Source organism: Meleagris gallopavo, chromosome Z (assembly GCF_905368555.1).
Source record: "Meleagris gallopavo chromosome Z, MGAL_WU_HG_1.1, whole genome shotgun sequence".
Lineage (NCBI taxonomy): Eukaryota > Metazoa > Chordata > Aves > Galliformes > Phasianidae > Meleagris > Meleagris gallopavo.
In genome coordinates, this window is record NC_139435.1 from 16,333,238 (window position 1) to 16,347,920 (window position 14,683).

Below are 14,683 nucleotides of genomic sequence, written 5' to 3' on the forward strand. Positions count from 1 at the left end.
ATCGTATTCCTGGACATAAGTGCTGTTACCAACTCGTCTTTTATAGTTAATACATTAAAAATATGACTTTAAGAGAACAGGGTCTTTCTGGTCTTCCCTGTTCATCTGCAAGAGATGAAACAGTTTAAAGTGAAAACAGAGCTTCTATAAGTACAGCATATGTTAAACGCTTGTTTACCCCAGTGAACCAAGAATACAGTTTTAGACAGTAAAACCAGAACATGTTCCATAGCATGCCAGAAGGTACACCAGAGCTCAGCTTTGGTTGCAGGGCACACGCCGTTTTGACTGGGAAATGGAATAAGAGAGAGCAGCGCCAAAGTTACCAGAGCCACAGCCGCGGCAGATTCACGCACGTGTGCAGAATGCGGGGCCCCAGCCTTTGGGGCACCACGGCGACGAAAGGCCGCCGCGGCTCCCGCCCTGGTGGGCAATGCGCACTTCGGGCTGCGACGCCGCCGGGCTCGGCCCGCCGCGTTACGTCAGAGCAGCCCTAGGGCGCAGCGCGCGCCGCAGCCGGTCTTCCCGCACGCGCCCTGCCCCCTCCTTCTCTCCCGCTCGCCTTCGCGTTTCCTGTCTGGGCGGAGGAAGTTTGGCCCAGCGACGACGCCGTCCCCCAGCGGCTGCGGCGAGCGTCATGGCGGCGGCTCTCTCAATGTCAGCGGCTCTGAGGCACCTTGTGGCGGGCAGCGGCGCCGCCGCGGTCCGCTTGTCGCCGGCCAGGTAATGAGCACCGCGGGCGCTCGCCGGCCGGCAGCGCGGCCGCCCCGCACCGACGGGCCCGCGGGGAGGCCGCGCCGTTTCGCTCGAGGAGCCTGAGCCGGGCCTAGCGCTTCGCCGCGGCCGCCTCGGGAGCTGGGCTGAAGGCACGGCGCGGGGCCCCTCCGCGAGCAGGGGGCGGCCGCGGAGCTGCGAGCGGGCGGCCGGCACAGGCCTTCCTGTGGCAAGGCCTTCCTCGGCCTGCGCCTGTCCTTCCCGCCGTGACCGCCCGCACCGCGTCCTTGCGGCGCCCGGGGGCCGCAGCTCCTGGAAGCCGCTCTTCCTGGCTTCCCGCAGACTTCCCTCCCTTCGCCCCGTGCTGATCTGAGGAGGCTTCTCAACACGAGGCCTTTGATGTCTTCCCAGGCGATACGTAGTGATTTTTCACTGGCGCTTCACTGTCATCCACGAAATAATGCTGGAAACTACTTAATAATTGTTTTGCTGGCACTTGTTTTTTTTTTTTTTTTTTTTCTTTGAAGAGGAGATGTTATCGAGAAGTTAATGCATTGCCCAGCTTGTAGTTGAAGAGTTGTGTGTGTCTTCTGTGCGTGTCCCAAGGTTTTGTAGCATCTTTTCTGATCAGGAAAACAAATGAAGTTCACTGCTGTTTATCGCGAAGGGTTTGCTTTCCTGGTTAGGGAAAGTTACAGTAATTATTTAAAATATTTGTGCGTATTTTCTACGTGTTTATTTATTTAAATTTACACATAGGAAACTGCATACACACACATAAGGAGGTAAAAGGACTGTAGCCATACTACTTTATTTTTACTTTTTCTATTATGCCCTGACTGTTCCATTGGTTCCTGTTCCCCTTTAAAATGACACTGACACCTGTTTTACAGTGCTGAAAATTAACCTTCAGTCTCACAAAAATGCTCTGGAATCTGAATATAAATTTAGGGGCTTGTCTGTGCTAGTGCAGAAACTTCCTATTTGCATCTGACCACTTGTTTCTGTCTTCCCTTTCATTCCCTGTAGTGCTGATGCAAAAAGTTTCCTGCACTGTGTGGTACACTGGAGCAGTCAACTCATTCAGTTTAAGAGTAGTTTTGTTTGTTTGCTTGAAACACCCAATTTCTAAGCAGTTATTCCAGAACAAATAGTAGGGTGTAACAGAGGTGGGAATGAACAGCACTGAGATGTGTGGTAGAGACTCTGAAGTAGTCATTTCTTCTGGAATAAGATCTGCCCTAAGTTTCTGCCCTGCCACAGGAGAGTTACAGTATTAGGGTACCTTAATTTTTTATATATATATATTTGTTTTACTAAGAGGGATCTTGGAGATATTTGCCTCAGGAGAAGTTGAAAATATGTTTCACATTCCTTGGGGAAGTAGCCTGATTGTAAATCTGCAAGGTTTTTGGAGAAGAGGAAGAGAGAGGCACTGCAAGTCTCTTTTACTTAGTATAACAGAGTTTTACAATCACTGCATGCTAGAAGACTGAGAAAAAAACTTTGCTTGGAACCAGGAGACCTAGAGCACTGTGTCCAGTTCTGGGCTCCCTAGTACAAGAGAAACTTGGAGCTACCAAAAAGAGTCCAGAAAAAGGTCAAGAAGATGAGAAAGGACCCGCAGCCTCACTTTTCTCCTTTATGGAAAGGCTGAGAGAACTGAGACCATTCAGTGTGGAGAAGAGAATTTAGGTTGGGGGAGGTTCTCATCATTGTATAGAACTGTCTAAAGGATAAAAGATCAAACAAGGTTCTTCAGTAGTGTCCAGTGCCAGCAGAAGAGACAGTGGGTACAAAGTAGATCACAAAGTAAGTTCCCCCTGAAGACCAAGCAGTAATCTGTTCTGTGTGGGTGATGGAGCACTGGCACAGGCTGCCTAGAGAGGTTGTGGAGCCTGCTTCTTGGTGATCTTTAAAAGCCGTGTGGATGTGGTTCGGACATCCTGCTCTGGGTGTTCCTACTGGAGCTGCTGTTGGACTGTGTGGACCAGAGGTCCCTGCCAACCTCAGCCATTCTATTGTAATGTTAAAATTACAGATTCGTGTTGTTAGCTGAAATTATGGGAGTAATACAGTTTATTGTTTGCTCACTGTAGGATTAAAGTTTAAAATTTAAAGCATCAGTTTTATTTGAAGTGGGTTTTGCTTTTTTATTAATTCTTTACTTGCACAAATTCCAGTAGTTCCATGCTTTTTGGAACTGCGGTTACAGAGTAAAATAGCTGCCTTCTGATTTTGAAACCAGTTCCCAGGAGAATCTTCCAATACTGCCAGGAGATTCTGTTCTAATTTTCGTGAGTTATATTTGTTTCTTACAAATGCATAGTGCATCTTTCTCTAATATCAAGTTTAAATGTATCAATTTGATGATTAAGCACTTCAGAATTTGCATGTCCTAGTGGCTTGGTGATTCTGAACTCGTGATTAGTAACACAACTGGGAAATAATTGTTCAGCCCTAAGTTAAGTGTACATGCACCATTTCTGATATCCTTAGGAAATGGTGCATGTCTAGCTAAAATCACTGAAGCAGCTGTTACTGAGTCCATCCTTTTGTCTCAAGGCGAGCCTAATAGACCATTAGCAGCTGAGATTGCAGTTTTGAAGCTTTCACAATGTAAGATCTATAATTTCATGATCTTGAAGTTATGTTGAGTGTGTTTGTCTGAATTTGATCTCAGTGGGAAGGATGTACATTATGTGTCTGCCTTTCCGAATTACATAAAGTTTGACCACTCAGTTACCATCAGCCAGAATTTGATTTAAGGGTGTAATTTAAATGGTACAATTTCATGTGAATAGGAGGAAAACAAAGGAGGGACTCTCTTAAATGTCACTGACTTGGGAAAGATCATAGTTTTCCCCTAAATTAGAGAATGTGGGTAGGTTGTGCTGGGAAAAGAGAACTTTAAATGCTCTGTAATTGAAGAACAAATGAATTTATTCTAAATTGAGAATCAGCTATTCATTCCAAAATCACTTAGAATTTCAGGGTCCCTTTGTCTCACAAGTTATCGCAGTCATGATACAAAGAGAATCATATATGTTGCAGAAGCAGAATGTTTTGTATGTGCAGGTGTAATATCTGGCTATACAGTCCATACATTTTATAATAATGGATTGTTCTTATCACTTTTCAGTGAGAGATAATGGTTCTTTAAAATTTATTGCCTGTTTCTTGTAATTGTGTTGTTGAGATTAAGGCTGATCAGAAATGTTCTGCTAATTCATCATAATAGACACCTGAAGTTAGCAGAGTGAGGAATTAAGGATATTTGTGTAGTAAAAAGCCTGTTATTCAGTTCGTGCCATATGCTCAAGAGAATGAGGAAATCTGGGATGCCATTTAAATATTACTTTTCCATTTGCATATGCAAAGTTGGCAAGAGGTTTGCTCAAAACAGAAAAAGAGGGGGAAGCCATTTTTGTGGAAAAATAAAGGACTTCTAAATGCAGAAGACGCGTAGCACATTGTTCAGTTGCTACCTTGCTTTTTCATCAATAACAGAGAAAATGTTTCATCTTTTGTTTACATTTATTTTCCCTGAGAATAATTAACTTTTTCATACCAGTGTTGTTTTTTTTCTCTTAATTATTTTCCTCAAAATAATATTGCCTTTTGTTGAATATTTTGTTACATATTTTGTTGCATGTGTCTTAGTAGACTTCCCAATGGTAGATCCAGGTTGACCAGATAGCTGCACCTTTGACTGTACTTAGCTAATAAAAACACTGCTTAGCTGGTGTCAGAACTAGCCTAAGTGCCTTTTTTTTTTTTAAAAAAGAAAAAAAGATCTGGAGTAGTAACACATTACAGAAGTTGTCTTACTTATTATTTCATCACCTGTTGTGCATGTTAGCCACATTCTCACATAAGCCATACAAGATAATGTAAGTATTGTGTTCTCACTTTGAAACACATCAGAAGCTCTGATTTTTTTTCAAATTAAAAAATAGTACTCAACATTTAATTTTGTCAAAATTGATTCTGGTGGATGACTGCATCTACAGAGGCTATCTGGGTTAAAATTTCAGGATAAGACAAGGATGCGGAGTTGGTGGGGATCTTGCCTTTACTGTATAAGTTGTACTTCGGTTGTTTAGAGGGGAAATAAGCCTTTTAAAATATATATTTTACAATTCAATTTTGAATTTCTATTTTGTTTTTAATGTATATCAGAGAAAGTATGGTGAATCAAACTGTATTACTGCACATTAGTACCGATGTAAACCGAAATGCTGAATGAATTTCTGAGTCAGATTTTAGTGGAGGTTTGGAGCAGACTTCAGGGGAAACATCTGGAGAAACAAATATATAAGGGGGATAAAAGATGAAAAACACTGCTATTTGTACAGTTAATGAATATCAGTTTAAAAACAAAACCGTAAGCAGCAGCGAGTCTTTGTCTGATCTTGCAGACAGCCTAGAACAGTAAGAACAGTAGGAGAAGTAAATGCTGCATATAATTAAGTGCATACTTCATTAAAAACCCATCCCTTTTGACTGTTCACACTATTCAAACAATAACTGTGTCTGGATACAAGGGAGCGTAGTAGCCAAATCTTACGTATTCACCATGATTGAAGGCATCACCTATGGTCATTTTTTTATAATAACTTCTCTCTTAATGATGTTTTGGTCTCTGTTTATTGTGAAGGAGGAATTCTTGCCCCATCAGTTTTGCATGCTTTAGAAGACAGGGAAGATTTCTGACAAATTTGAGTTCTATTGTAGTGCATTCTATACAATATCAAAATTAATAATCCTTACTTGCTCCTGTCCTGCAAGAGCTGATGAGCCAGCATGACTGGTCTATCATTAGTGGATATGCATATCTATGCTAGGTTAGAGCAACACTTGTGAGCCGGAGTTGTGTTTTTTATTTCCCACTTTAAGCAGTGTGGGGAGCAAGGTGGGCTATTCTTTGTTTCCTTTAGCAGAGAAGGAGGAAGCTTTGGAAAGGCCTAGTCAAGAATGGGAAAGTTTGGATAAAGTGAAACATTCAGAATATTAAAATGTTGCTATCAAGATGAATTCTTTCACAGATGAGAGAAACACAGAAGTGAAAAATAGTATGTTTCATACACTTTAACCTCCTAATTCTTGTCCTTAATACCCTGTAGGTTTCCCATAACGTTTCATAAAGTTTAGATAGTTTCATTGTTGTTCTAGGTGAGGATCAGTAGAAAGGTGAGGATGTAAGAGGGTCGGACAGGGAAAAGAGATGTGAAAGGCCAAAGTTTGAGAAGGGGGGAAAAGGAGAGAAGATTGTGGGCTTTTTTTTGTTTTGTTTTGTTTTCTGGGAATAGCTGTATTTCTAATGTAATTGGAGAAAAGTAAATAGAGCAGGAGGTGATGACAGCAGAACATTCCTGACGAGACTTCTTAAATTGCTGCTTATAGCTGCTAATATAACTTAGAGTGACTTACTTTAATTATATTTGTTTCCTTCACTTTTGGAATTAGAAACCCAAAGGAGAAGTGACAGCCTTTCTAGAAATATATGGTTTAATAGAGAAAAGAAGGAAGACTTCTAAGGTATGTTTGTGTTGGCAGATGAATACTGAAAAAGCTGTAGGCTTGCCTCTACTGTAAAATATCTGAAAGCTTTTGCTATCAGCCCAGTGGCAGCTAGCCAGTTTAGGCTTAGAACTACGGATCACTTACCTACAGTCTGACCTATTTAAAACAAAAAACAAAACCAAAACAAAACAAAAAAAATCCTGCTAAAATAACTTTTTCGTACTCTACTGACCTGTAGATCTTCCTTGTACTTTAGAGATTTGTAAAGGAGTAGAGATTGAGAGAATTAAAAATTGAGGTCAGATTAAGTTTGTTGTCACTAATTTCCTAACGCAGCGGGCTATAATATTTTCCTTAGAGACTAAGCAGTTTAAAATAGGCTCTGATTTTGAGTTTGAAAGGGACTCTTATTTTAGAATAAAACAAGCAAAAAAAGCAACAGCATAAACTTTTCTATAAATATGGGTTTTGTAGTGATATTTTCTAATACCAGATATTTATTATCTCTCAGCTTGAGAGTTTTGGTTTTTTTTGTTAAACATGCTACAGTGACTTAAATCATTTTCTGTCAAATAAATAAAGAAATCTGTAGATTAAGAAATGCTGTATGGATATATGGAATAAATGAATTTGAATGCTGTCTGTCAATAGCTAGCATTTAAAATCTGTCAACAAAATAATAAAATGTGCTTTAGTTGCAGTGTTTTAGTGTATACTGTTCAGCATGTTTAACGTAGTCTGGGAAAATACTTTTTGGGGAGAATGACCAAGAAGTTCTCTTAATCTATGTTTGAATGTTATGACTTAACTGACCATATTTTCCCAGTATAAATCTGAAGTCAGTGCAATATTTGCAGAATTTTTTATACGGTTGCCCAAAAGATGGTGTTTTGGGGCTCGATTACAAGGAACTGTAGGGACTTGTGGGAACTTTTAAAGCTGTTCTTCACATAAGCAGACACTAGCAAAATGCACGAGTGAGATTCAGGATAATTTAGAGTCCAAAAAAAGAAGTAACTCATGAATTTAATTGATACTCATCAATCGGCTTTGGTCTTTAACTTAAGGTACAGCTGAAATAAGTACCTGGCATTGCTCTTCTGGGAGGAAATATTGGACCAGTGTATAGATGTTAGTGTATTAGGCCAGTGCACTAGGTCTCCCTTGTAGCATTGTGGGTAATCGTGCCTGTTTTTAAGCCCATGTTAATGAGTGGTGAAGATTGAAACACAAATTACAATTAACATGACTGTTATTATAAACTTACAGCTACATTCACAATGTTGGATATTGTTTTTGCTGATGTCTTATTCAATGAACAAAAACTACTTTGTGTAGTTATAATTTCTAGTAATCCCTGACCTGTGACAGATTGTCTGTTAATATTGTTTTTTTAAGGAATTTGTGAGCATTAAGCATGCTTTAAAATAGTGTAAGATAAATTTCTAGGGATATAAAAAAAAAACAAAATTATTACTTGGTTCTGTCTGGGAGTGACAGGAACTCTTGTTCATTGTTATTGTGCTTTATGCTGATCTTAGTGATGGAAGAAAGAATCTGTTCTTAGTAGATCTTGTGCATTTCTGAACCATGTCTATGTGCTTTTTTTCCTTCTTTTGTTTGTTTGTTTTTGTTAGCATAAGGCTTGAAATTAAACTTGTGTATTTTGAGGAAAATTAGAAGTTAAAGAAACACCAGCTCATACAGTGGCTATTGATTTTTCTGCTGTTGACCAAACTGGCAGTTGTAAACAAAATCAGCTGTTACAAGAGAAATGTTACATGCACTGAACTGCTGAGCAGGGAAGTTCAAAGCTATTATGAATAGTTTTTCTGAAAATGAAAACAAATTCAGAAACATCTTTTATACTGACAGTTTCAGTAAGTTTGTGTAGTCTTTCAGAGCTTATTTTTATCGTCTAATCTGCATATTCTTTTGTTCTCACAATAATAGAGTGGATTTTGATAGAATTTTTTAAATTTTAGTAAGAGTTGGATTCTAAATATGTCACAAAGTATACAGACTGCGTTAGGATCGCATCTGTTTCTGCTTATTTAAAAAGTACCATTAAGTTAGCAGGAGGCAATCTGAAAATTTAACCATTGTTGTCTTTGTAATGCATATTTCCATATTTCTTAAGAAATTAGCAGCATACTTTTGTCTGAACTTTTAGGTGCAGTTGTTCTCTCCTAGCCAGTACAAAAGTATGTTTAGTTACTGTTTTGTTAACAGGCCATGTATAGCTGCAGTAATTTGTGTATGTCATAATGTTCCCTTGACCTGTAACTGATGCTGAGGAAGTAAATTAACTTCTGACTAGACTAGACAGAACGTAGGCAGCTCCAGAATGTGTGTGGGCAAACACTTCTTGCAGCTGGTTATTCTTGCAGTGTTTACATGAAAGATTTCATGAACAGTTTCTACTAATTTTTTAAAACTCACATATGATGTATTTTATATTAAATATTTGGTCTGATCTTTTATTAATGCTTTCTGAGCACTTACATGCTTCTGATGATTGTCAGTTCCTATGAATCTGATAAGATAATGTCCTGCTAGTGTTAGCAATGCCATTTATATTTAAGTATATAAAAAAACTATTGCATAGAATATTTTTTTTTAGTTCTCCATCTTTTTTAAGCATTTCAGTAGTTCTTACTGGAGATTTTATGGATACTTTGATCTGAATTCAACGATCTTCAGAAGTACCATGTCTCATTATGAAACTGGAGTTGTATTTAATGACCCAACAACAAAGAAGTGGCTTACTCCCTTCAGTAGAACTAATTTTGAACTAAGAAGAAACAGCTCCTGATGCAGTGGTTTTGACTGTTACGCCATGTGTTCAAGGTGTATTTGTATGTGCCACATAAGTGATCCGCAGGGAAATTCAGCAGCAGTAATGCTTTGTCATACAGTGATGTTGATTGTTCCTACCAGAGAAAGAGACAAGTAGTCTGAATGTCGCTGTCTGTACTGGAATTCAAGAATGAGTTACCAGTTTGAAGTTCCAGTTTTGCCTCAAGGGTTTATTGCTCAGTAGTCTCCTTCCAGAGAGCTAATAGCCACTCAGATAGTAGGCCAGTGAAAGAAGGCTAGGAAATGGCTTTCCCTTTGTATTAGCAGTGGAGTGGGAGAGAGTCAGTATATAAATAAAAGTTCAGGAGAGCACAGAAATATATGAGCAGTAGCTGATTAGGTTTCTTTTATCTCATAGATGAGTTCTCAAAAAAATAATTGTAAGATGTGTTTACCTTAACAGCTTTAAATTGAAAGAAAATAATAAAGATAATTATGGAACAACAGTGCAGTCAACTATTCTTTTGAAGTAGATGTTATTTAAGTAACTTAACAGCTACTTTTGTACCAAACAGTAAATTCTCCTTCATGAGTAGTTGTCTCAAGACTGCAGAGATTTATATGGTATACTGCAGGTGAAGCTTGTTTTTTTCTAAGCTGGCACCATGTAGTTACTAGTAATCCTTGCACGTAATCTGACATTTGAATTTCTCTTGTGATAGCTTTGTAAAACTTCAGTTGGAGATGGTTCCATAAGCCATGTAGGTTGCAGCTACCTGCACACCTACAGGCAGGTGTTATTGTAGAAAGTAATTGATCATGCTGGTCTCCACAACAATAATCTGTGTGGTTAGTATCTTTTTAGAAAGTGATAAAATATAAATTAGGTCTTTATAGAGAAACTAGGTAAAAATTAAGTCTTTTGGTTTGTTTTCAAAGTAATGATGATGAAAAACAAATGCAAATATGTTACATGAAATGGTTGAAGTTGCAGTTAATACGAAGTCATGATTATCAAGTTGTAAGGAAGCATTAAAGTCCAGCTGCTTCTGAAAGGAAGGTAAGCTGGAAGCTGGAGGTGATCCAAGCAAGGACAGTGCCCTCACTGACCAGGGCAGTCATCTCAACATAAGCAGAACTGAGTGCTGATAATAGGATCTGCCAACAGTCCCAGATATAGCTAAGGGATAAGCCAGGTCCAGGGTCCACCTGGGGACTCCAATTAGGAGATGAGAGCCAGATACAGGTTTGAAAACAAGCTGCAATGTATCTAAGTCCATCCAGGTAACAAGGTCAAAAAGTGGCAGGAGAGATACTGTAAGTTGAGTGATGGATTGAGGCAGGAGGCAGAGCCAGGGCTGTAGAAAGGAACACTTAATCATGTTGCTCAGGCATGGACTGAAGATCCAGAGCTGAGCTTAAATGGATCTCCTGGTGTGTTCAGAGACCCATGGTAAGACTGGTCAGATTTTCTAAGTCCTCAGGGCCTTGACACACATAGTCTGGCAGCTTTGTCTTCAGGATGTTTTATTAAGCACAAGCTGACTTGAAAACTCAAATTATAATTATTCTTGCATGTAAGATGGTATCACTAAGGTATCTTCATGTTGCTCAGTGAGCAAAGAATTATTGAAATACTAAGTTTGTTCCACTCGGGGTGTGTACAATGAAGGAATTGGAGTATTTCAATGAAGGAATAACGTGAACAGTCAGAAAAAGAAAATAATGAGCTGTAGTTGATTAAGTTGTGTGGTATTATGAAGAGTAGCGTAAGGCAGATGATAATAGTAAAATAGCAGCAGTTAAAAGAAGATTTGAGGACTAAACCTTGATTTCAGGAGGGAAACTGAAGAGTAAAATGGCTAAGATGAAAAAATGTGGACAAAGAAAGAGTGAAATTATCCTTAGTGTTAGTTGGATTATCTCATTCTCATCTGAAACAACTGCTGAGAGCATGTGATTCGGAAAAGTGATCTTCTGTCTGTCACGTTCCATTTGTGAGCCATTTGGCTGTGTTGTTTACGAAGTAATACAAACAAAAATTGACAACTCTAGAGTAAATTTTTCTTCATTGCTGCCCAACAGCAAAGGCTTACTAACCATGTAGATTAATTGACTTTTATGAACAATTATAAACCACAGTTTTGCTGTAATACTTGAAGGAATTTGTTCTTAATACAGGGCCTGTTCTGAAAGTGATGCCTCTTATTTTTTCCTATTAGCCCATAAGTCAGAGGCCAGCATTGGTGGTATGGCAGTAGAGGCTACCAGTCGCAACAGTGTTCCATTCCATGTTGTTGCTCTGTGACAGGTGGCAACAGAGGGGCAATCTGACATGGCATCTGACATGGAAGTGCAGATGAATTTCTTCCAGTTCTTGATGCAAGAAAGGACTTCTTCAGCAGTGTTTTTCCCCTTCTCTGGTCGATTAAATCTCTTATCCATTAGTATCCAGTGTAGTAAATTGCTTTGATTACATTGTGTTTTGAATACGTCTTCCAGAGTAGAATCAGAGCTTCACTTCCTAATTCTGGAAATCTAGTCAAATAGAAAGGATCCTGCAAGTTGTACAATTTTGAGACTGTCTGCATAAAACTTCTTTTCAATATAGGATTTTTACTCCATGCCTGTGACGAACTGCCAACTCCATTTGGTGTGTAGGGCTGGCTGCTGCCCCTTCAATCTTGGATGAAACTGCAAGGAATTGTAAACTTGATAACCTTCTGTCAAAAGGCAGACAGAAAAATCAGGGAAAAAAAATCTCAGAAAGAGTGGCAGTACGTTGGAACAGGTTTCCCATGGAACTAGTGGATTCACTACCCCTGAAGGTATTCAAGAAGCATGTAGATGTTTAGTGGGTGTGGTAGCATGGTTGGACTTGACGATCTTAGCGATCTTTTCCAACTTCAGTGATTCTGTGATTCTGTGAAGTTGTGTTACTGAATTCTTCCATGTATAAGAAATGGTGTCCATTGACATTCTTCAGTGGTCACTCAAAGTTTATGGAGACCATACAGTGGATATGAGCACAGTGAAGTGGTAAGTGGTGTGTTTCATTAGTAGCAAGAGTGACGTGAAAGACAAGCCACTTTTCTGGTGGCCAGGCTCAGCTGTTACACTACAAAATGATAAGCTCTTACTCACTGCTGGCAAAAATGCATAGGTTACAGTGGTGATGGCATTGAAAAATAGTGTTTTGTAGTTCAGAATTTCTTTTATCAAATAGTGTTATTGTGCTCTTTGTGTCTGTTGTAGTTTCCATGGAAATAAACAGGAGGTACTATTTTCAGACTGAGCTATATACCATTGAGTAGTTTACGCTAGAAATGTTTGAGGACATTAAAATAAAAAAAGACCTTGTTTTAATTTATCAGCTATGTTTTATAGACTTTGAGATTATATTGAGATAATTTGAAAAATTGTTGCCTAAACCTGTACATTTGGTTAAATAGGAAGGCAAAATCAAGAGAATAGGATGGGGCCAAAAAACAAGACCATACTTTGCCATAGAACAATTTGAGTGAAGATTCCTGTATCTTTGCATTTCTTGTTTAGTTTTACATAATTCAGAGGCTCTTGTTCAAAATGCATGGACTTCCCTAACCCAGAGGTGGGCTGTGGAACATTAGTTTCATTCCTCACAGTTTTGGAATTAAACCCTTTGACTTTTGTTGTTCTTGCTATAAAGAGAGCACAGTTTTTAGTTACTGTCTAGTTATATGAATGTATGTGTGGGGAGAAACTTGACATTTACCAAGAACAAATAGCAAATATGTCACCTGTATATTTTGTCTTTACTCCCCACATTGCTTTCCCCCCTTCCTTGTTAGCTTTATTGGGCTTCCTAACTAAACAGCAGTAAGAGCTTTGGGAATTAGAAGCAGACAAAGAATAAATAAAACTCTGTATAGTGTGCTCTCATTTAAAAAAAGAAGGAAAAATTGAGACAGGAGAGTAGTGAAGTGGATTCATAATTACAAAAATTGAAGAAGTCATCTACATTTTCACTTACATCACTGTAAATGACAGGAACATAACTGCATTTCCTTAAATAATATTCAGTTGATAGCTGATACAGGCTATGCAGCATTTCTGGTATTACTTGTCTTTCAGCTGACTTGCCTACAAGAGGTTTCCACTGGTCCACAGGCAGTCTGCCTTTTCAACTGTGTGATCTGAGATGAATTTCTAAGATAAGGTTTTGTGCTTAAGAGTAGTGTGTAATGAAAAGTTGATGATTGGCAACTGCACAGGTGGCAGTTATTAATTGGTCCTCTGCCACCTGACAGTCCATGAACATCTTATAAATTACAGATCATATTGCTGAAAAGATAATACATGAAATCTCTCTTCCTAGTGAGTTTTATGATTACTACAATTATTACTTAAATATTTTGGGGTAATTTTTAATGTTCTAAGCCCCATTCTCTAAAGTATTTCTATAGTCTGTACACTGCTATCTGGGCTAGGCTAGAGTAATTTGAATTATTTGCATAAAGGGACCTAGAAGCACTTTCATGACATTAGATCCAATTAATGACTTTGTATACAAGACGGTTGAGAAACAGTCTGGTGTCATCCTGGGGCTTTCTCAGAGTTATTTTGGGCTATGAAGCCCGTGTTTGCTTGGGTCCTGGTGTGAGCCTGTGCTAGCTCTGTGAATTTTTTCCCGGCTGTTGCAGGGATATCCTTCTCTGTTGAATAATTACAGTAGAACCCCAAAGAACTAAACATTTAGTACTTAGAAATATTAAACAAGTCAAATTTCCAAAGGCAAACTAGTTAAGTATGTAGCTTTGAAAATGCACACTAAGCCACAGGTCAAATGCTAGAAGTTATTGTCTGTTAAGTGTATTTAGATGACTAGTGCTTCTTTTTGTGAATAGATTTGCCCGACAATAAAGCACAAAAAGTTCCTGCCCTGGTTATTAAACTCACACCTGGAATATATATATTTTTTGCATATAACCTTTTATGTTCTTATGCAGTGTTTATACATTTCTGTTTCAGCATTGGTCTTTTTTGCTGCTTAATATAGAAATGGCAGTAGCTTAGGTTAAACAATTCAGTATTCCTTTCGTTCATCCAGAAACCATCTTTGCAGTTTTTATAACTTAGTATTGTTTTGCAAGCATTACCATTAATGTCTGAGAATGTAATTGTGTGTAAGTGATGAATTTGCTTCACCTCCAAAGCCAGAAGCTATTCATGCAGGTTATACTACAAAACAGAACCACGTGGATTCCACATGGACTGTTTGCCATTATAAACTATCCCATATTTTGTTTATGTTGTAAGAATAACAAATATATCCTAGATGAAATATAATATCATCGAGTCTGATAAGTCATTGTCACTTTAGTTGCAGTATTTCAGTAGTAAATCTACTACCAATAAATCATCCCATAGTATTTTATCTTCTTCAGCTTTATGAGTCTTCTGTATAAAAATGCATTGTATTAGATCTGAATGCCATGATCTGAATTGTATCTGAAATAATTTAACAGGTCACTGATGACCTGTTCATTATACATGAAAGAACATTATACTAACTTGTTTTTAGTCTATTAAATTGCAGCATGTGACTAGGTTGGGTGCTGTGGAGAGTTCTGACCTGGCAGTTTTTCCATGTTCTACTTGTTCA

General features: G+C 38.5%; 1 protein-coding gene across 1 annotated transcript in view; it reads left to right on the top strand.

The window, feature by feature from the left end:
• Positions 1–565: 565 nt before the first annotated feature.
• Positions 566–14,683, top strand: part of NDUFS4 (NADH:ubiquinone oxidoreductase subunit S4) — a 45,537-nt gene continuing 31,419 nt past the window's right edge. The window contains exon 1 of the mRNA XM_085213054.1: positions 566–723. Within this exon, the coding sequence (XP_085069180.1) occupies positions 638–723 (86 nt within the window). The 5' untranslated portion in view covers positions 566–637. The remainder of the gene's footprint in view (positions 724–14,683) is intronic.